Source organism: Rhinoraja longicauda, chromosome 6 (assembly GCF_053455715.1).
Source record: "Rhinoraja longicauda isolate Sanriku21f chromosome 6, sRhiLon1.1, whole genome shotgun sequence".
NCBI lineage: Eukaryota > Metazoa > Chordata > Chondrichthyes > Rajiformes > Arhynchobatidae > Rhinoraja > Rhinoraja longicauda.
In genome coordinates, this window is record NC_135958.1 from 37,898,436 (window position 1) to 37,922,186 (window position 23,751).

The 23,751-nt window shown below is 42.9% G+C and overlaps 1 protein-coding gene across 1 annotated transcript in view; it reads left to right on the top strand.

Annotated features, from left to right (window-relative positions):
• LOC144594714 (polycystin-1-like protein 2) overlaps positions 1-23,751 on the top strand; it is a 97,481-nt gene that overhangs the window by 61,332 nt on the left and 12,398 nt on the right. Inside the window, exons 18-28 of the mRNA XM_078401556.1 lie at positions 2,073-2,269; positions 4,223-4,403; positions 8,309-8,636; positions 9,511-9,730; positions 11,738-11,834; positions 13,560-13,703; positions 16,721-16,906; positions 17,886-18,204; positions 19,716-19,849; positions 20,085-20,212; positions 22,774-22,934. Coding sequence (XP_078257682.1) covers positions 2,073-2,269; positions 4,223-4,403; positions 8,309-8,636; positions 9,511-9,730; positions 11,738-11,834; positions 13,560-13,703; positions 16,721-16,906; positions 17,886-18,204; positions 19,716-19,849; positions 20,085-20,212; positions 22,774-22,934 — 2,095 coding nt within the window. The remainder of the gene's footprint in view (positions 1-2,072; positions 2,270-4,222; positions 4,404-8,308; positions 8,637-9,510; positions 9,731-11,737; positions 11,835-13,559; positions 13,704-16,720; positions 16,907-17,885; positions 18,205-19,715; positions 19,850-20,084; positions 20,213-22,773; positions 22,935-23,751) is intronic.

Genomic DNA, 23,751 nt, shown 5'->3' on the forward strand with positions numbered 1-23,751 from the left:
TGAGGAAGGATATTCTTGCTATGGAGGGCGTGCAGCGTAGGTTCACTAGATTAATTCCCGGAATGGCGGGACTGTCGTATGTTGAAAGGCTGGAGCGATTGGGCTTGTATACACTGGAATTTAGAAGGATGAGGGGGGATCTTATTGAAACATATAAGATAATTAGGGGATTGGACACATTAGAGGCAGATAACATGTTCCCAATGTTGGGGGAGTCCAGAACAAGGGGCCACAGTTTGAGAATAAGGGGTAGGCCATTTAGAACGGAGATGAGGAAGAACTTTTTCAGTCAGAGGGTGGTGAAGGTGTGGAATTCTCTGCCTCAGAAGGCAGTGGAGGCCAGTTCGTTGGATGCTTTCAAGAGAGAGCTGGATAGAGCTCTTAAGGATAGCGGAGTGAGGGGGTATGGGGAGAAGGCAGGAACGGGGTACTGATTGATAGTGATCAGCCATGATCGCATTGAATGGCGGTGCTGGCTCGAAGGGCTGAATGGCCTACTCCTGCACCTATTGTCTATTGTCTATTGTCTATTGTCTATTGTCTATTAACCTACATACCTGTACGTCTTTGGAGTGTGGGAGGAAACCGAAGATCTGGGAGAAAACCCACGCAGGTCACGGGGAGAACGTACAAATTTCGTACAGACGGTGCCCGTAGTCAGGATCGAACCTGAGTCTCCGGCGCTGCATTCGCTATAAGGCAGCAACTCTACTGCTGCGCCACTGTGCCACCACGTTTCTTTTAACTTGCTTTCTTTGGGAGGTGATTGCCCTCCTTGAGGTAAAAGTCCTTCTCTCCTGGTCGCACATGGAAGTCAGCATCGTCTTGGCAGGTTGTGGAAGACATGAAATTGAAATTATCCTGTTTATTCCTATTGTCCACACGAATGTTTTTATCAGCAGGGTTCATTTAGCAATGAGCTGTTTTGCCCACTTATGAATCAAGAGGATACTTCTTTACACATAACATCTCGGCCACCGGACTGCTGAGATTAGTATCTCATCAGTGACTAAGAATTAAATCCCGGTTCTTTAGACCTGTTGATGTAAGGAGTAGTGTTTTCTCTTCATTTAGTAGTATTCCATATTGGTGTGCAAGAGACAGAAGTGTGCACGGGCTTTTGAACTTTGTTGCCTTTGGAGGGGTGCAGACACACATGCTGGGTATTAACAGACATGTGCACACAAATCCATAATCTCACCATGCTATTTGGGTAGTTGGAAGATTCCCTTACCATCCACCATTCCCCCAACCCCCCCCCCCCCCACCTGCACCCCACCACTGATCCACCACTGATCACTGATTTACACATTTCACTGTAAACACCCACTGGAATACTTGCTAAAGACTGATAAGTATATTGCTTCTTTAATCCCACCACCTGACTTGGTGAAAATGGTCCCATCTCTGGGTTAAACTTACATTCCACGTCCACCTGTACTCTGCCATCAAAGATAACTTGTGGAAAGGATTTAAATGTATGAATGCACACAATTATTTGTTTTTACTACTATCACAATTTGTTATTTGTTGGAATCAAATGCAGCATTGAAAGTCAACACAACCTATTTGGTTAAAATATGGGAAATTAAACTAAAATCCTTTTTTTTTTTAATGAACAGGTATGCAATGACAATTGCCATTAGTAACTTAATGGGATTTTAAAAGTTGGGCCCATTGATTGCATTGAGTTGATTTGTGTCTAATGCCTCCTTTACAAGTTCATTACAAACACAAAATGGGGACATGCTGTCATAAATAAATTATTTAATTAGTGTGGGTTTTATTCTTCAAGGAATAAAGAGGAGACTAGCCTGTCGCTGACATGTTGTTTGTAGGAAGGAACTGCAGATGTGGGTTTAAACCAGAGATAGACCACAAAATACTGGAGTAACTCAACAGGTCAGACAGCATCTCTGGAGATGGCATTTCAGATCTGAAGGGTATCGACCCGAAAGGTCACCTATTCCTTTTCTCCAGAGATGCTGCCTGACCCGCTGAGTTACTCCAGCGTTCTGTGTCTATCTTTGCTGACATGTTGTTTATCAGGTTGTATGTTTTATTTCTTGCAGATGGCAGTACTATCACCTGGCGGGAGCTAATTATCGGAATCGAAAGTGCCTTCATTATTTTTCCTGTGAATCTTGCAATTGTACAAATTTTTCGCAACGTCCGTCACAAACCAATTAAGATGAAGAAAATGTTGAAAAAGTCAGGCGGTATCTGTGACCCATCAGGGCGTCAACGGACACCTGAGGATTTAATGATAGTGAGATCCTCTTCTTACGTTTGACGGCATGCCTTACGACTAATCTCATATCTTTGTATCAGGGTCTTAAAGTTCAGATGATTGATCTCATATTGGTGTTAACAGTGCATTATAAATCTACACATGCCCAGAAACAATATTCAGTTTCTAAATTGCAGCAAAAGTTATTTTCCCTTATTACAATTAATTACTCAATTAAGGACTCTGGCCTTACAGCGCCAGAGAGCCGGGTTCGATCCTGACTACGGTGCTTGTCTGTACGGAGTTTGTACGTTCTCCCCGTGACCTGCGTGGGTTTTCTCCCAGATCTTCGGTTTCCTCCCACACTCCAAAGACGTACAGGTTTGTAGCTTAATTGGCTTGGTATAAATGTAAAAAACTTGTCCCTAGTGTGTGTAGGGTAGTGTCAATGTGCGGGGATCGCTGGGCGGTGCGGACTCGGTGGGCCGAAGGGCCTGTTTCCACTCTGTTTCTCTAAACTAAACTAAACTAAACTAAACTAAACTAAACTAAATAATAAATTTATATCTGCTTTTCAGATATTACACATTGTTTGCATGAAGTTGACAAATGTGAGACCCTTCTATCCATCTCCAGTACAAATTTATTACAAAGGTCGGAATACTTTTGATCAAAAATAATTGGTTTCATTCTTGCCTCATCTCTTTTCTGTATTCATAGCAACGTGTCAATATTTTCTGCTAGCGTGTCATGACAGGAAATTTAATTCTATGAAAGAACATCTTTAATATCCTAAAGAAAACAGTGTCACCACAGCAATCAGAAATTCCAATAATCAAAAGTAGAGAACAATTACAAAATTACAAAACCTGATGACTTGAGAGCAAACATAAAAACTATTACTGACAGTATATGTATTGTAAACACAAAGGAGATTTTTGGCAACAAGTGTATTGACATTTCATGATGTATTGACATTTCTTTGCTTGTCTCGCACTGTAAACTCTGAGTGAAATGACTTTGATGGGCGCTTACAATGCCAACCTTGCCAAAGTACAGTGCAGGTTAGTAACAAGGAAGTGGAAGAGAGAGCATTGAGATAAAAAAAGAAAGAGCAGAGTGCGGCAAAGAATTAAGGTAGAAGAGAACATACAATTAGAGAAGTAAGAGACAGGCGATTAAAACTATTTGAACTGGTTTTGATTTCTAGGAAATAGATTTGGGCCAAATAGAGTTGGAGGGAACATGCTGAATTTTAGGAATATCCTCTTTATCTTTCAGGGAATGAAAAGATCCTCGCAACTTATTAGCCATGTCTCAGCACCATCCAGCTGCCACTTGTCAGACAGTATATATCTCACACAGTCATTTATTACTCTTTCACCTCTTACACTTTGGTGTTCCTCCTGCATAACTCATTAGCATGAACACATGTCTGTCCTTGACAAACATATGTGATCTAATCAGTGAGAGCGAAGTGAGTTTACAGATTATATGGTGTACATAATTGGCCTATAAAATTCAAAAGCAGACTGTGCTGGTGGGAGGAAGGCACCTCTAAGACTGAGGCCAGGTAAATGTTATGCCCGGAGATAGATACAAAATGCTGGAGTAACTCAACGGGACAGGCAACATCTCTGGAGAGAAGGAATGGGTGACATTTCAGCTCGAGTCCCTTCTTCAGACTGAGAGTCAGGGGAGAAGGAAACTACAGATATGGAAAGGTAAGGTGTGAAAATGATAGATCAAAGCAGATGTTGATCAAGGAAATGTAGAATGGTTCGTTGTTGGCTGAGGGGCATTGTGCCCAATCTGTAGTGCTCAATATTGCCATTAGATTTGAAATGCAAAATATTATTCCCTTCCCAACAATAACATTGCCCACCAAGAACCATATATTTATACATCAGTGTTAACACACCGTAAAATTATTAAAAAAATAATCTGTGAGCTATATCTCGAGGGAGTTACTTTTATTTTCTGAATCTTTAGGACATCAAAAGGATTGCGAGTTGTTTGCCAGGAAAACTGAAAGATGCCATGCCCTCACTGGAAGAAGATATTAGAAACACTGATGACATGAATAAATTGTTGGTTTTAATAGCAGACATTATTCAGCACTATAATGAAATTGAAGATTCCGAGACTCAGGGGACTACTGTTCCAGATACGGGTGAGTATATCTGCCTATCTTTTGCAATCTTCACAAGGCCACTTTAGACAGCAATAATGAAGCACTTACTCACACAGCAGCTAGTGCTGACCTGGAACACCCTTGGCCAAAAATGCTATAAGGCATGGACAACGGAAACTTCAAAACCTCTGCACGTTAGGTGTGAGTATTAAATATGCAGACCCAAGAGTGCTGAGGGAGGCAAGATCCACTTGACCGTGATTGAATTGACCAGCAGGACAGGCTGAAGGGACTTAAAAGCCTCCTCGTATTCCGGTTTCCAAATCAAAACTTCCACTTTGCCTTGTGGGGTTAGGAAGAACATGGAATTCTTCTGCAAGCCCTTTAATAAATTTTTAATCTTCATGCGCTGCCTGGCAGTGCAGCAGTTTCTGCTGCTGTCTCACAGTTTCAGGGCCTCAGGTTCAATCCCCATCCCCAATGCTGCATGGCTGTGTGGCTTTTTGCTGCATGGATGTGTGGCTTTTTTGCTGCATGGTTGCGTGGGTTTTTGTCGTTTGCTCCAGCTTCCTCACACAACTCGAAGAAAGTCTGGTAGATTTATTGTCCGCTGCAGAGTTTGCTGGTAAGTAACAAAAGTGGCCTGTGAGAGGGAATAAGTTGTGGGGCTGGAAGGAAAATAACGAGAAGCGGAGGAAGGAAGTATTGGTGCCATTTCGAACTGATTGTGTTCTGATGATGAGGAAGTCGAGGATCCAGTTGCAGTTGGATGTGGAGAGACCCTGTTTCCATGAACTTGGTAACGTGCTTGGAGGGGATCTTGGAGTTAAATGCTGAGCTGTAGTCTATGAACAACTGTGTCGGATAAACACAAAAAGCTGGAGTAACTCAGGGGGACAGGCAGCATCTCTGGAGAGAAGGAATGGATGATGTTTCGGATCGAGACCCTTCTTCAGACTGAAAGTAGAGGGGTGGGACCATTCTTTAGACTCTGAAGAAGAGTCGTAACACGAAACGTTACCCATTCCTTCTCTCCAGATATGCGGCCTGTCCCGCAGAGTTACTCCAGCTTTTTGTGTCTGTCTATCAACAACTGCCTGTGTATGTGCTTTTATGTGTAGGAAGGAACTGCAGATGCTGGTTTGTACCGAAGATAGACACAAAGTGCTGGAGTAACTGAGTGGGTTAGGCAGCACTCTGGAGGAAGAGGATGGGTGACATTTGGCTGGAGACGAGGCAATAACGGAGGACAACAAGGATGCAAACAGTGGAACTAACAGGATGACAAGGGTGGGGTGGGGGGAAGAGAGGGGATGCAGGGGTTACTTGAAGTTAGAGAGGTCAATGTTCGTACCGCTGGAGTGTAAGCTGCCCAAGCGAAATATGAGGTGCTGTTCCTCCAATTTGCTTGTGGCCTCACTCTGTCAGTGGAGGAGGCCCAGGACAGAAAGGTCAGTATTGGGAATGGGAGCTGAAGTGCTTGGCAACTGGGAGATTACGCAGGCTAAGGCGAACTGAGTGTAAGTGTTCAACCAAACTATCGCCCAGTCTGTGCTTGGGTCTCACTGGTATATAGGAGCCCACACCGAGATAACAGAAACAGGAAATGAGGTTGGAGGAGGTGCAAGTGAACCTCTGCCTCACCTGAAAGGAATGTCAGGGTCCCTGGATGGAGTCAAGGGGGGAGGGGTATAGGGACAGGTGTTGCATCTCCTGCGGTTCCAGAGGAAGGTACCTGGGGAGGGGGTGGTTTGCTTGGGAAGGGATGAGTGAACCATGGAGTTGCGGAGGGAACGTTACCTCCGGAAAGCAAAAAGGGGTGGAGATGTTGGAGGTGGCAAAAATGTCGGAGGATGATGTGTTGTATGCGAGGGCTGAAGGTGAAAGCTGAGGACTAGGGGGACTCCAACCCTGTTGTGACTGGGGGGAGGAGGAGTAAGAGTGGCACTATGGGATACAGAGGGGACACGTGTGAGGGCCTCATCTGTGATGGAGGAGTGGAACCCCTCCATGAGGACATTTCGGATCGCATCAGCTGTTAGAAATTTTCCAACAAATGACTATTACAAAAACTGAGGTACAACTGAATGAACTTTATTGAGAGAGAGAGAGAGAGTCATACAGAGTCATACAGAGCACAGGAGTCTGTACGAGCCCCCCCCCCCCCCCCCGTGCTAATGCTGCAACACACCTCTTTTATACATTAATTGAAAACCAAAAAGCGTCGAGACAGTGGCAACTGATAAGTCCCTCGGGGTAAAAGGAATCAACAGATAGCTGACTGAGACCTGTTAATTACTTGTGCCCTAGGCAGTTTCAGTAAGCGATCTTTCAAAACAACTTCTGGTCGCGCCAGTAATTATCTTATAGGTACAGACACAGACAGAATACACAAGGTAACAAATACATAAATTTTCCATCATCAACCGCCGCATTTAACATCCTCTTGAGCTGGGTCAGCACGATCCTGGAGCTATCAACTTAATGATGGACAGCAACCCTCTGCCCTTGAAGAACAGCATTTTGCAATGGAAGCACCAGCAGAGCTGTGAGACCACACTGAGGCACAAACTATGCTTCCTCCACTGCCTCAATGAGAGCAGTGACCTACTCCATCTGCCAAGGTACTGTGGGGGCAGCAGCATCACTTGGCTCTGCCGCTTCTCCATCTCTAGACTGGGAAGGAAGGACAGGGTGGACTGAGGAGGACTGGAGATGAACTCCCCTATGTTTCCTAAGTTGTTGTCAGCCAGGTTGAACAATTCACCAGGGAAAAAGCAGGAACGGGGGTACTGATTTTGGAGGATCGGCCATGATCGTATTGAATGGTGGTGCTGGCTCGAAGGGCAGAATGGCCTACTCCTGCACCAATTTTCCATGTTTCTTTGTTCTTACAAAGTGGTTTTCCTGTGAATTTCACTCGCTCTATTCCTCACCAGAGGGTGCAATGCGGCAGAACTGACTTACAGCTCTTCCCTGCAGAGCTGGCACGATCTTCACCAACCCCATGAACTGACGTACAGCTCTACCCTGCAGAGCTGGCATGATCTTCACCAACCCCATGAACTGACGTACAGCTCTACCCTGCAGAGCTGGCACGATCTTCACCAACCCCATGAACTGACGTACAGCTCTACCCTGCAGAGCTGGCATGATCTTCACCAACCCCATGGCCTTGATGTTAATTTATATGTTTGCACAAGTGCAACCTTATAATTAAGTTCCACAGCAGGATCGGTGTGATTATTTGTGGGCTGTGTCCATATTGTTGGTCTTGAGATTTGAAGAGTATGGGTGCTGTAGCCGTATCTATTTCGAGGCTACATTTGTAAGCTACATATCCACCACAATGATATGAAAATCGTCCTCCCTCCAACATAGTTCTCTTGCATCCATTTCATCAGAGAACAATAATATAACTAGATGCTGGTTTACACCGAAGATGGACACAAAATTCTGGAGTAACTCAACAGAACAGGCAGCATCTCTGGATAGTTACTCCAGCATTTTGTGTCCATCTAACAATAATAACTGAATTTCCAACTGCGATGTAACTTAGCGTTGAGATGCCCCTTAAGATCCTTGCCCTGATGTTAATTGATGCATGGTTAGAATGTGGTGTTGAAAAACAAAACAATATCTCGCTTAGGGAAAAGAGGTTTTGTGAGTGATGATTTTAATAATAATGAAATATGATGTCCAGCTTACACCAGAATGATCGGACGTGTTAACCCAAACACCTGGAGTATAGAATTCTATTTGGGAGGAATCTAATTCCTACCACTCCTCTCCAGAGCTAGCATCTAATGTGCTGTAACCCATTCTCAATAATCAGAAATTTTGAAAGTATATGGAAATATTTTCATTCTGGGTGAAAGCCAGATAAACTGAAGGACTGTGTAAGACACATATCCCTAAAGTAATGGAAATGGTTGTGTTTTCAGAAAATGATTCTTCCGCTGACTCTTGCCCTGATCGCCAAAATGTGGATGGAGATTCAATGGCCCGTAACCCTGAAGAAAATGAAGACACTGACAGCAATTCTGAGAAGCAGAAGGACCAGATTATGCAGCACTTCTATCACTATGTGAATCTTTTGCTTCAATTTGTGGAGACTGAGCTGCAACTGATGGGTGTGAAGAAATTTCCGAACCCGTACACTCAGATTCACGCCACGGATCAAGTGCAGAAGTTGATTCACTTTATCAAAGCTGCAGTGAAGGCTGAAGATGGTGATAACAGTGATGAAGATGACAACAGCAGTACTCAGGGGTAGAGTTCACCTTTTCAAGTACTTAATGTTTCATGTTCATAGTTCAAAGCAATTTTTAAAGGTGACAACGAGTTGGTTCAGTAATTCTGAATAATTGGTTTGTGAGTAACGGAAATTGTGGGACATCGTGGTGGCACAGCTGGTGGAGCTGCTGCCTCACGGCACCCAGCTTCGATCCTGACCTCAGGCGCTGTCTTTGTGGAGTTTGCACGTTCTCCGTGTGACAGCGTGGGTTTGCTCTGGGTGCTCCAATTTCCTCCCACATCCCCAAAACATGGTTTGTTGGCCGCTGGTAAATTGCCCCTAATGTGTTCGGGGTGGATGAGAAAATAGATTAATATGGAATAACTGTGAACGGGTGATGGATGTTTGGTGTGGACATGGTGGGAGAAGGGCCTGTTTGCAAGCGGAGTCTCTAAACTAAAATTGTGGGCGGCACAGTGGTGCAGCACTGCCTTACAGCACAAGAGACCCAGGTTCGATCCTTACTACAGGTGCTGTCTGTATCGAGTTTGAACATTTTCCCTGTGACCGTGTGGGTTTTCTCTGGGTGCACCAGTTTTCCTCCACATTCCAAAGACGTGCAAGTTTGTAGGTTAATTGGCTTCTGTAAATTGTCCCGAGTGTGTCGGATTGTAGTGTATGGGGGATTGTTGGTCAGGGTGGGCTTGGCTGTCCAAAAGGCCCGTTTCTACGCTGTATCTCGAAAGTAAACGAAACTATACTCTTGTGTCCACGTTCAACATTTAAAGTTAACCTAATTTTCAGAACCCTTGAGTCAAATATTTACATTTATAAACTGTGCTTTGTAATTTCTATTCCTTGTCTTGGCTGTTGATTCCATTCATGAGTAGTTTGTATACTATTGAACAGGGAAGCCGTGCCTGGAAGTGAAAGGAAAGGCTCTCATTTGGAAGGACTGCCTTGGTGGTTCGTTTACATTGGCTGGCTCCTGGTGTTTGTGACAAGTGGTGTCTCTGCATTTTTTACCATGCTCTACAGTTTTGATTATGGCAAAGAACAGTCCATTCGATGGCTTGTGTCCATGATCATCAGCTTCCTCGAGAGTATTTTGATCATACAACCAGTAAAGGTAAAGAATTAACCGATGAAGGAAACTAATCTGTCAATGTAATGAATGTTGAACACAGCCAGAATCGTAGTGCTTTTGGAGCCAGGCGAACCACTAGCTAATATTGCCAAGTTCAGCGAGGCTAGCTAGAATTACAATAAACTCCCTATGCAGAGAGGAACTGCAGATGCTGGTTTACACCGAGGATAGGCACAAAATGCTGGAGTAACTCAGCGGGACAGGCAGCATCTCTGGAGAGAAGGAATGGATGAGGCTTTGGGTCGAGACTCTTCTCCAGACTGAGAGTCAGGGGAGAGGGAGACAAAAAGATTTGGAAGAGTAAGTTGTGAAAACGACAGTCACAGAGGGGGATCGGCGAGAGAGGGCGTTGCAGGATTCTCATCAGAGAGAGGAGGAGAACTTCTTCAAAGTAGGCCAACCCTGAAGAGATTTCATATTGGAGCAGTCAAAATATGTAGGAAGGAACTACAGATGCTAGTTTAAACCGAATATAGACACAAAATTCTGGAGTAACTCAGCAGAGACGGGCAGCATCTCTGGTGAGAAGGTGATGTTTTGGGTCAAGACCCTTCTAGACAAGGAATGTCATGAGTCCATTTCTCTTTGTCTCCCTCTCTCCTGACTCTCAGTCTGAAGAAGCATCTTGATTCGAAAAGTCACCCATTCCTTCTCTCCAGAAATGCTGCCTGTCCCACTGAGTTACTCCAGCATTTTGTGTCTATCTTCCATATGCAGAGAGCTTGATGATTGGTGGGAGGCAGACTACCGATGATATGTTGATATTAAAGGACGGAAGCTCCTCCTTAATGTTAGAATTTTTGGTTGCCAAAATTCTGCGAAGCCTGATTTGAATGTAACTTTGAGAAGATGAGCAGATTTCGTGCTAATGATGGGGAAAGCCAAAAGATGATCCTCCCTGGAACCTTTCCCGCCACACCAAAAAATCCACAGAGATATGGAAGCAGTATAATGTATACATGTCAAATCAAGTGGAGTTTATTGTTCTACGCACAGGTAGGGTTGCCAACTTCCACTCTCCCAAATACGGGACAAGGTGACGTCACCGCCCCGCGCCCCACATGACCTCACCCACCCGGGCCAGGCGGCCGCCATTGGTGGAGCGGGAGCTCGTGGCCGCTAGCTTGGTGAGGTCATGTGGGGCGCGGGGCGGTGATGTCACCCTTTGTCCCTTATTTGGGAGTGAGGAAGTTGGCAACCCTACTAATATGGGACAAGGGCGGTCCTGTACGGGACAAACTAATTTAGCCTAAAATACAGGAAGTCCCGGCTAATACGGGACAGTTGGCACCCTAGGGCACAGGTGCAGTGAGGTTCAAGTACAATGAAAATCTTGGGCAGTGCACTGGTAATTAGAATTGAAGAGTGTTTATAAAAGTACTGCCATGTTTGGTCAAGCTTTGGGCTCTTTTTCTTGTATTAAAGTGCCCTTCGAGTGCTGCAGTAACATACTGTACATAGTGTCCTGACATATTTGTGGTGTCATTCATGCAAACAAACGAGTATACGTAACAGGAGCAGGAGTAGGCCATTCAGCCCATCAAGCCTGCTCTGTCACTAATAAGATCAATTATTCTGGTAAATGCTATGATTCTATAAACTGGTTATGCTTTCTGCAGTGGTTTCAATTTGCAAAGACCTACAGGGAATGGTGACAATGTTACTGAATAGCTTTTCATTTACTTTAGGTGGCAAGTGCTGATTGATGGAGATAATTGATGGAGATAAGTCAGCCTTCACTGTAGAGGTCCTCTCTGCACTTGCTCCAACAGTGCAGAACAGCCAGAGGTGACACTGATAATCAGCAGTGTAGTTAGCACTGGCTATATTCTTTGATAAATACAATAAGCAGACATAAAGCAATGAGAATGCGGGCTCTGTTTTAGTGAACAGATGCAGGTTTGTTGTGCTTCATAGTCTGTGCATTGTTCAGGATAATCACGTTGAGGCCTGTTGTAACTAACCAGCGTTAATGGTCTCTTCTTTAAGGTTTTGCTTGTGGCTGTTTTTGTTGCCCTCATTATCAAAAAAATTGAAAGAAATGACACTGAGCAAAATTTCAATAAACATCTTCTATCTTCCGAAGGTAAGTCTTAGTACTGTAAAGAATATGACATGAAACAAAGGGATGGTTCTGGTATTTATTTGTATTAAATTATAATAATAATATAATTAACACAATGAAACTGCTGATAACTCGGCGGGTCAGGCAGCATCTCTAGAGGAAAGGAATAGGTGACGTTTCGGATCGAGAACCCGAAACGTCACCTATTCCTCTTCTCCGGAGATGCTGACTGACCCGCTGAGTTACTCCAGCTTTTTGTGTCTATCTTCGTTTTAAACCAGCATCTGCAGTTCCTTCCTACACAATGAAACTGGTTGTATGTTTAGCATGACCAATCAACTTGGTCGGCCAACAAGCCACAGCGGGAGATGTCCAAAGGGAGCCGCTGGTTTGGTTGAGTCAGTCTATTTCATTGGCCAAGCCACCTCTTGGGAGCGGCCATGTTGGGAGTGAACCTGTCTGGACAGGAAGTGCTGTGTGGAGGGCAAGTGCAAGGTTTTGGCTCAAGAGGCTTTGGTGAGAAGGCTGAAAGAGTAGAGGTTGACAGGAGATCAAGGTACCGTCAACTGTGTCGTGTGTGTGTTTGTTGTGTTTCTCCCCCTTGGTTTTAGTGCAGCCTAGTGAGGGCAGGTGGAAAGGTACAATGTTCCTCCTGCAAAATGCGGGAAGTCAGGGAAACTGTTGCTGTCCCTGCTGACTACACCTGTGGAAATTGTGTCCACAAGATGCTCCTGAGCAGAGTTGGCAGGCTCTGGGCATCCTGGATCTGCAGGGAATGGAGGGATATGGATTATGTGCAGGCAGACAACGGTTGGTAGAAACAGGGAACAGCAGTGGCTAGTTTACAAAAAAAGACAAAGGGTTCAGAAAAGATTTACGAGGATGTTGCCAGGACTAGAGGGTGTGAGCTATAGGGAGAGGTTGAGTAGGCTGGGTCTCTATTCCTTGGAGCGCAGGAGGATGAGGGGTGATATTATAGAGGTGTCCAAAATCATGAGAGGCATAGATCAGATAGATGTGCTGAATCTCTTGCCCAGAGTAGGGGATTCGAGGACCATAGGTTCAAGGTGAAGAGGAAAAGATTTAATAGGAATCCAGGGGGGTAACATTTTTCATCTCAAGGATGGTGGGTGTATGGAACAAGCTGCCAGAGGAGGTAGTTGAGGCTGGGACTATCCCATCGTTTAAGAAACAGTTAGACAGGTACATGGATAGGACAGGTTTGGAGGGATATGGACTGAGCGCAGGCAGCTGGGACTAGTGTAGCTGGAACATGTTGGCCGGTGTGAGCAAGTTGGACCGAAGGACCTGTTTCCACACTGTATCACCCCACGTATGACTCTATGGCAGAAGATGTGAGACAACGGATTGAAGAGTTGCGAATTGTGAAGCTAGAGGATGAAATGTAGGTGGAAGGGTAGGGGGAGAGGAGAAATAGGTATGAGTCCAAGCGGAGCACGGGGAGGGGGGGCGGGAGGGGGATGGGGACAAGGGGGTTGGGGCAAGAAGAGAGAGGGGGAAGGTTGGTCTTGGCATGATGTTTGGCCAGGCACTGGGCTGAATGGCCTGTCCCCGTTCTGTACCATTCTATGTTCTATGCCATGTACACATTCCTAGCGCACAAAAGATGTAAGAATAAACTGAAATGAATATCATATTTATGTCAATTCCCGTATCTATGTCTCAGTATGAAATATGTATCATTGGCAACTTTGAAGCCTGTTTACATGTGAAATGTTTTATTAGATGATACACATGACACGTTGACTCCCAGTCCCAACAGAAGTGATAGTACTATTTACCAACCACCATCATTGAAAAATGTGGAGGAACTGAAAGCACTGCACATGAAAGAAAAGAAATTGTATTGCTTGTTGAAAAACATAATTGGTATGTATATTTATTTTTATATATTGCTGTCTAAAAACAGAGTGTTGTTCTATACACACAATGCTCTAATCAGTGGCAGGATGAAAGTAAACTGGTACAGGCCAATAGTGGTAAGAAATTGATGTTATTTTCATCTCTGATTATTGGTCTATTTAAACCTGTTCCACAAACCTGTCCCACATTGCAACATATATCATTTTCAACATATCCTTACATCTCTGAAGGTACCACAGAAGAAGCCATTTGTGGACATATAAGATAAGATGAAAGAATGGGATGACTGGGCTTGTATTCACTGGAATTTAGAAGGATGAGAGGGGATCTTATGGAAACATAAAATTCTTAAGGGATTGGACCGGCTAGATACAGGAAAAATGTTCCTGATGTTGGGGGATTCCAGAACCAGGAGTCACAGTTTAAGAATAAGGGGCAGGCCATTTAGGACTGAGATGAGGAAAAACTTTTTCACCCAGAGAGTTGTGAATCTGTGGAATTCTCTGCCACAGAAGGCAGTGGAGGCCAAATCACGGGTTATTTTCTAGAGAGAGTTAGATTTAGCTCTTAGGGCTAAAGGAATCAAGGGATATGGGGAAAAAGCCGGAACAGGATACTGGTTTTGGATGATCAGCCATGATCATATTGAATGGCGGTGCTGGCTCAAAGGGCTGAATGGCCTACTCCTTCTGTATTCAATGTTTCCATGTTTCTAATTTATTCCTCATTGTTCAAGGCATAGAATGTAAGAGCAAGGCATTTATTTTGGAACTGTATAAAACTAATTAGACCACAGCCAACATACTATGTATATTTCAGAAAAGCACATCACATGAAGGGTGTCAGAGCACTGTAGAGTTCACGAACATTTCAGCACCTGGGAATTTTTATAATGAGGAGAGATTGGTTAGACTGGAGGAAGGCAGACAGATTAAAGATTTAATTGAGGTGTGTAAAATTATGAGCTGTTTAGACTAATTAACCTTACCATTGAGGTCAGTGACTAAGGGACATAGATCAGAAAATTGGTAGAAAGATCCAAGGGGAGTTCTTTGAGAAGTTCAATTACGTCAACATATTCAATGAAAAAAGACAGACATGAACTGGAAATTGTAGGCCAATAGTGACATTAATAATTTAGTAGCCAATAAGATGAAAGATTTTCCATTTCATATTGTACATTCAATGACATGTGGTGTTCCAAATCCATTTACCAATTTAGACCTTTAAAGTATAGTTAACATTGCAAAACAAAAAAAGACATCAATTTGTACAACAACCAAATGATTTTTTTGTTTATTGATAGATAAATATTGGCCTGGACAATGTCCTTCAAACAATATAATATTTTGGAAAACATACCAATTTTCAGAATGAATGATGAATACTTTATTTGATATTAGTCGCAGATAAAATGTCCTGGCCATGGGATGATCTTGGTGCTTTTTCTTTGCAATGTTCTCTGATGTTTCACATCCAACTGAGTGGAAAGGACATTAGTTTAAGATTAATCGGAAAGACAGCACCTTCTAAAATCCAAATTTCCATTACCACTGAATTGAGGTTGCCACCATTGTACGTATCCACAAATGTAATGATTTAAAAAATATATAATACGTGTGTCAGCCCCTTAGGTGTTCTACTTCCTGATTAAGCTAGAGTGTATGTTTGATACCTGGAGCAATCAGGGAGTACATAGGAGTAGATGAATATTGAAAGGTAGGTGATGAATATACAAAATGGCTTACAGTAAAAGAAAGAAGGAAAAAATGAGGATGTAGGAAAGAGGCATCTATGATATTGTGAAAAACATGTGAGGAGAGCAAAGATGGTCAGATAGAAACATTTGACAGAGAGAGAGAGCAAGGGGGGAGGGGAGCAGGAGAGAGAGAGAGAGGGAAGCAACTTCAACCTACAGAGCCTGATGCATACAATGTTAACAGCAGCTTGTAGCTCCTGAAACTCAGCATCAGCTATTTTTCAAATTTAGTGAGAACAAAGTTTTCCTTTAGAGACTGGTTGTAGAAAAAAATCAGGAAAAAAGTAAAAGTATAATTGTATTTTTTAAATTTTATAAATTCTGAAATGTATTATTCTTATAAATTAGAACTGTGTAAATTGTATGAAAATAGTTCTTATTCATAAAGTACTATAGTAGCTAATTCTTAATGATATATATATAGTGCAGAAAGGCTTTGCACATCGCACTTCAAAAACTTTATGATGCTGTGACCCAACTTTTGCTACTTCCACCAGCTGTTTTGCCATTGTTTCACTCTTTGTTATGAAGATCCAATGAGTAAAATAGATTTAGTGAGTTATACAGAGTGAGGGCCCAGCGCAAATTGGAGGAACAGCATCTCATATTTCGCTTGGGCAGCTTGCAGCCCAGCGGTATGAACATTGACTTCTCTAACTTCAGATAGTTCCTCTGTTTCTCTCTTTCCCCTCCCCCTTCCCAGTTCTCCCACTGTCTTCCTGTCTCCAACTACATCCTATCTTTGTCCCGCCCCCTCCCCTGACATCAGTCTGAAGAAGGGTCTTGACCCGAAACGTCACCCATTCCTTCTCTCCCGAGATGCTGCCTGACCCGCTGAGTTACTCCAGCATTTTGTGTCTATCTGAGATACAGCTGATACCTGAGTAAAAAAAAAACAACACAAGCGACCCTTGCTTGTGGGAGGAAAAGTTGTATTCCTAGAAAACTGACCATATCGTGATTTTCTGTAATGGGAAGTCGTGTCATCTGCACCAATATCAGGAAACGTGAGAGGAAAAACATTTTTACTTTCGATTGCATAAATTCCATGAGTTCAAATTTTATTCTGGGATGATTTATAAATTTTGTAAGGGCAAGTTCCCATGACCTTAAAAGCTGTAACATGAAGTCGGGCTGCCTTGCTTTATTTTGGTACTTTAGCGTGCAAGCCACAGATACATGTGGCTTATTTATCGTTGTGGCCAATGTGGCAAAAATAGGGCAGAGGTAAAACTATTTCTTATGCATTTCTTCTTTATTTTAGCACATGTGCTATTTCTGGTATCATTGTCGATTATTGCCTATGGAGAACGAAGTCCTCATTCGTTTTATTTAAACAAAGCTCTCAATGATAGTTTTACCAAGAAGTTCAATGGTTCAGTAACTGTCAATGACTTTTACGATTGGTCTGAAGAAATCTTATTACCGAATCTATATGGAGCTTATGAAGGTAAGTGTTAAAATAATATTTCACGTGTGATAAAGAAAAGAATTGTTACCTTAGATAGACACAAAAAGCTGGAGTAACTCAGCTGTAGTGACTCTCAGACTGAAGAAGGGTCTTAACCCAAAACGTCACCTATTCCTTTTCTCCAGAGTCGCTGTCTGACCCGTTGTATTACTCCAGCTCTTTGTGTCTATCTTCGGTTTCTGCAGTTTCTCCCTACAGAACTTTTACCTTGGTCCTTTGATTTCCAAAGATGGTTTGTGAACGAGATTCTGTATTGCCTTCTACAAGGACTTTATTTATTTCTATGTTGAGTAATGCGCAAATATTTTTGGGGGAGTGTATGGGTTCTAGAAACTTTGAAAATGTTCTCTGGTATTTCTTCATGATACTTAAAAAGTTACTTTAATATGTACCCTGCAAATCCCAAAATGGCAATGGATGCATCTGAAAAATGTTCAGTCCAGTCACAGACTATCAGGTGGCAATCTATATACTAAACCTCTTGTTTGTTTGTTTGTTCCTGAACTACAGCCAAAATGGTACATGATAGTGCGAACATTTTGGGCCCACCTTACTCACCGTCGTTCCTTTGGGAGGGGGAGGGAGGGGGGTGGAGGGAGGGAGGGGGGTGGAGGGAGGGAGGGGGTGGAGGGAGGGAGGATGATAAGGGGGTTTGAGGGGGATGGAGTAGGGGGGAGGGGAAAGGGGGAGGGGAGGGAGAGGGAGGGGGGAGGGAGGGGGAGGGGAGTGGAGGAGGGAGGGGGAGGAGAGGGGGTAGGGAGGAGGGGAGTAGGGGGGAGGGGGGGTTGGAGGAGGGTTGGAGGGGGGGTTGGAGGGGGGGGAGGGGGGTTGATGGGGGGGGAGGGGAGGAGAAGTTGTTGCACCAATGCAGGAGAGGTTTGGCCTAAAGGGTCCACTTGGTCTAGTTGTAAATAAATGTTGTGACTGACCTGAAAATGACTGTGTACTTTTGAACCAGGATTTATAACAGATGGGAATTCAAAGCTGATCGGTAGTCCTCGCCTACGTCAGCTGAGAGTGAAACCAGCTCCTTGTCCTAAGCCAACTCGATTGCTGGATAGTATTAAGGAATGCCGCGCTCCCTACTCCTACAGCGATGAATACATGTTGGACTTTGGAAACCTTAGTGTGTATACTGACCCCTCAGGCCTCGGCTCCTCCTGGCGATATCAGAGTGAAGTGCGGTTGAATGGATATCCTGTCTGGGGAAAGCTGGCAGTTTATCGAGGAGGTGGCTATGTAGCTGAGCTGGGAACAGAATTCAAAACTGCATCCAGGTAATTAAAAATAGTAAGGATAATAATGGGATTTTGTCTTTAAGACCTCAGTGATGGAAATTATGTCATATCTGTAAACATCAGGTAATCATTTGCTTACCTTATTGTCATCAAAGATTGGGGGATTTTCAAATTCTAGTTGATAGCAGTCCAAAAAATTATTTTTTCAACAAAAAAACCAACTGCTGGAGAATCTCAGTTGGTCAGGCAACATCTGTGGACTGATGACTGATGAAGTGTCTCCACCTGAAATGTCAACTATCCATGTTCTTCAGAGATGCTGCCTGACCTGCTGGGTTACTCCAGCACTTTGTGTCCTTTTGTGTATTAACCAACATCTGCAAACATCATTGTTTCTACAAAACCTTTCTGTTTTTGGTTGCTAAACTGAAACCATTTCATGACCTCTTTCTCTGTCTCAAGTTTTATAGTTTTAGTTACTATTCCTTTGTGAGGTAAGATTTTCAGTAAAGGTCTTTAAACATTCATTTATTCATTTATAATCCTTCCACCTTGAATATGCTCATTTCGGATGGAATCTGCTGCATTTAAATATCTTCACCACATAATTAGTCATGAAGAAGACTAGACAAGTTGCCCTAAGGCGTGCAGCGTAGGTCTTGCTATTGAGGGCGTGCAGCGTAGGTTCACTAAGTTAATTCCCGGAATGGCGGGACTGTCAAATGTTGAAAGACTGGAGCGACTAGGCTTGTATACACTGGAATTTAGAAGGATGAGAGGGGATCTTATTTATTTATTTATTTATTTTATTTTCATATTTCAGATACAGCGCGGAAACAGGCCTTTTCGGCCCACCAATTCCGCACCGCCCAGCGATCCCCGCACATTAACACTATCCTACACACACTTATCAAAACGTATAAGATTATTAAGGGGTTGGACACGTTAGAGGCAGGAAACATGTTCCCAATGTTGGGGGAGTCCAGAACAAGGGGCCACAGTTTAAGAATAAGGGGTAGGCCATTTAGAACTGAGATGAGGAAAAATTCAGTCAGAGAGTTGAGGAAAAATTCAGTCAGAGAGTTGTGAATCTGTGGAATTCTCTGCCTCAGAAGGCAGTGGAGGCCAATTCTCTGAATGCATTCAAGAGAGAGCTTGATAGAGCTCTTAAGGATAGCGGAGTAAGGGGGTATGGGGAGAAGGCAGGAACGGGGTACTGATTGAGAATGATCAGCCATGATCACATTGAATGGCGGTGCTGGCTCGAAGGGCCGAATGGCCTCCTCCTGCACCTATTGTCTATTGTCTATTGTAAGACTGTTCATTTATGGATAATGTTAGAACCAGAACTGATTCTGTTGGTACACACCTTGCAGAAAGCATCTCCACAGCTACAGCAGCCATCTTCTTAAAAGAACCACAGGCGTCATTTGTATCAGGAACTTTGTATTTTGATGTATATTTGCAGACTTTTCCATTAGAGTGTTTGTTTCCTCCTCTTATCTAAAAATCAAGATGAAATCTAGTGTTTTACTTTCTTTTTCCTGCAGAGTTATTGCGTATCTGAAAGACAATGGCTGGGTTGATATGTACACCAGAGCCATCTTTATAGAGTTTACGGTCTACAATGCCAATGTAAATCTGTTTTGCGTAGTCACGCTGATGCTGGAGATGAAAGCTATTGGTAAGGGACAAATATATTTTGCTTTGATGCAGTTGTTAAGATGACACCAGAGGGAGAACTGAGCATATCAAGTGGTGGGAGAATATAAAGCTGTGCATGTAATTAAAACTACTGCACATGAGAGTAGACAACAGCACAGCCTGGTGTCTGTACTGCGATCTCAATGTGAACTACTGTATATGGTCATGTTTTGTTCTGTGGTAAATCCTCAGCAGTTGTAAACGTCTCTCCTCAGGTGTCTTTTTTGGCAATATGGAGAAGGAGATCATCCGGTTGTACCACTACGTTGACAGAAATTATCCTTCCGTTATAGGGGCACAAATTGTCTTTATGCTTGTGGTTATTTATTATATGGTCATGCAGGTAGGTGGAATGATTAGCAAAACATTTTAAAATTGAATTGAGATAATCTTCTGGAAATTACACACTGTAATATTATTGTCTAAATGCGCCAAGCATTAATATTGAAAAATTATACAAACCTATGATACGTTTCTATATTAACAGAGAGGGTAACTTCCAGCTCTTAATGTTAGTTTCCATTATACCATAACGTTTGCATGGTGGGTCCTGAGACCTTTCAAGTTGAGCGACCAGCTGGAAGCATTGGTCCTTGTCAGCCTGGGGTCAGAGAGGGGAAAGGGCAGATGAATTACTGGCAGAGTCCAAAGTGCAATGATCTGCAAATTACTCCAACGTTTGCACAACCCTGATCATTTTCAATCATTCAAAAAACTTTTGAAAACAAGGAATTAATGGTTTCAAAGGTTTTGGGTTCTATTCAATGAATTTTATGTGTTGTTTAATGGCAATTACTGGGACTCCGTGGACTTTGAGTGACCGGGCAAACCATTTTCTAGATGCCTGGCAGTGTGGGACAGGCTGGTTCCTGGGCTGTTGCTGCCACTAACTCAGTCCTGTATTGAATTAAAAGAACTGCTGTGAACAATGTGTCTGAGCCTTGACAGAAACATAGAAACATAGAAAATAGGTGCAGGAGGAGGCCATTTGGCCCTTTGCGGAGCGGGGGCATGTGGCTGCTGGCTGGGTGAGGTCACGTGGGGCGTGGGGCGGTGACGTCACCTTGTCCCGTATTTGGGAGTGAGGAAGTTGGCAACCCTAGTGCTATGACTTGAAAATTGTCGCTTCTTATGTTTACAACATGAGAAGTATTTTTTGCCAAGTGCCAATGTGGTGAAGGGGAGACTACTTTACTTTAAAACTGCACATCACAGCAGGTAAATCCCTGAGCTTCCCTGTAAGAAACTAAAATAAATGAACATTGCACTCGGATCATAATTCCTTTAACCCATATCTAAAATTAATTACAGGCTATCCTGGATAACAAATGGGTTCCATTTTTACAAAAGTCAATTTTGTCCATGTCAGAAAATATACAAACTATATCCCTCCAAAATGAATTACATTATAAGCACACGCAATGGATAAAAAAGAACAATGACTAGAAGTGGAGAGGGGAAACTAGTCCTGTTGTTGATAGGAACAAAGATATGAACATACATTCGACGTTTGAATGTAATGATGTTACGGGAGCTCCCTTGTATGTACAGTGCATTTACCGCTCTCTAGTTAGAGAGGAGTTGAGTATAGGAGCAAAGAGGTCCTTCTGCAGTTGTACAGGGCCCTAGTGAGACCGCACCTACTGTGTGCAGTTTTGGTCTCCAAATTTGAGGAAGGATATTCTTGCTATTGAGGGCGTGCAGCATAGGTTTACTAGGTTAATTCCCGGAATGGCGGGACTGTCATATGTTGAAAGACTGGAGCGACTAGGTTTGTATACACTGGAATTTAGAAGGATGAGAGGGGATCTTATCGAAACGTATAAAATTATTAAGGGGTTGGACACGTTAGAGGCAGGAAACATGTTCCCAATGTTGGGGGAGTCCAGAACCAGAGGCCACAGTTTAAGAATAAGGGGTAGGCCATTTAGAACAGAGATGAGGAAAAACTTTTTTAGTCAGAGAGTTGTGAATCTGTGGAATTCTCTGCCTCAGAGGGCAGTGGAGGCCAATTCTCTGAAGACATTCAAGAGAGAGCTAGATAGAGCTCTTAAGGATAGCAGAGTCAGGGGGTATGGGGAGAAGGCAGGAACGGGGTACTGATTGAGAATGATCAGCCATGATGACATTGAATGGCGGTGCTGACTCGAAGGGCCGAATGGCCTTCTCCTGCACCTATTGTCTATTAACGAGGCAAATTAGTACCTGGACAATTTCTGCAGAGCTTTGCAACCTTGTGCACCTGTCCAGTTTAGTAAAATGTTTCATTGATCAACCGAACAAACAGAAGGTTTATCACATTGACAAACAAAGGCACTGGAATGAGATTAATTCTGATCAATTAAACTCAGATCAATTATAACTGATGAAGGCAACTGAAGTGTGTAGCGTTAGAAGATAGACACAAAATGTTTGAGTAACTTAGTGGGACAGGCTGCATCTCTGGAGGGAAGGAATGGGTGATGTGTTGGGTCGTGAGCCTTGTTGAGACTCTTCAATTTTGACCCGTAGCATCACCCATTCCTTCTCTCCAGCGATGCTGCCTGTTACTCCTGCATTTTGTGTCTATCTTCGGTGTAAACAGGCATTTGCAGTTCTTTCCTACACATTGTGTATACAGGTGCTCCTTGACTTTACAATGGGGTTACGTCCCGATAAACCCATCGTAAATCAAAAATATCGTAAGTCAAAAACACATATTGCTAGCCCGGGAAAAGATCAAAATTCAAAATTGGAAGTACTGTTTCTACTGAATGTGTATCGCTTTTGCACCATCGTAAAGTCGAAATATCGTAAGTCGAAGCATCGTAAGTCGAGGAGCATCTGTAGTTAGAAATGGAGTATACTAAAACAAAGATAAAATACAACGTTGCCTTTAACCTCACATCTTATCTCCGTTCTCAGGGAAAACAGCTGAAACAAAAAAGGCTGAAGTATTTCTGGAACAAATGGAACCTGATTGACGTGGCCATTATACTGTGCAGCTGGAGTGCATTTGGACTATATATAAAACGAGCAGTGATTGGAGCTAGAGTTATTGGGGACTACCTCCAGAATCGGGACAGGTGACTGGGTTATTTATCAAGTTCCTGTAAATACTGGAGCATACTTCCCGTGTTGTCGAAGTTGAAAGCCTTGTAGTGTGATTGTTGGCCATGAAAGTTTTGAATTTGAGTCCTGAATCTAATCTAGCATTACCTTCTGTTTGGTGATGTGACTATTGGTGCCATTTAATTTTAAAATTGCTGTTGGCAGCGATAATGCCTTTTACACATTGTCTCTCATGGAAGTTAGGTGAGAATAAGCACTTGGTCAAGAACAAAATACCTGATTATATTTATTTTAAAAAAGAGAAATCTCATTCCTGATTGACGAAGGATAGAACACCTATTACCTTGCTCCTCTGAGAACAAATGGTTGTAAAATAATCCTTGAAGTAATATTTTCTCCTGCATCAAGGCTCTCATGTTATTCAACACTGAAATGTGTATGGCAGTTGCAAAACAGTGACTTCCAATTCAACCCAATTGATAAAAATGTTTGATCGTCATGTGGAGAATGAGATTTGCAGATAATAAATGTTTAATCATCCACATTAACTTCCAGCTGCTTCTGGTTTTACATTTATTTGTTAGTCAGGTGTCTGAATAACTTCTGTTTTAAATATCAACCCACTTTATTGAGCCAGTTAAAACACTTTGTCAAAATCATGAGAGAAACTCTGTACAATTAATTTGATATACCATGCCCCAACATCGGGAACAATTTTCTTGCATTTAGCCTGTCCAATACCTTAAGAACTTTTTATGTTTCTATAAGATCCCCTCTCACCCTTCTAAATTCCAGTGAATACAAGCCCAGTCGACCCATTCTTTCATCATA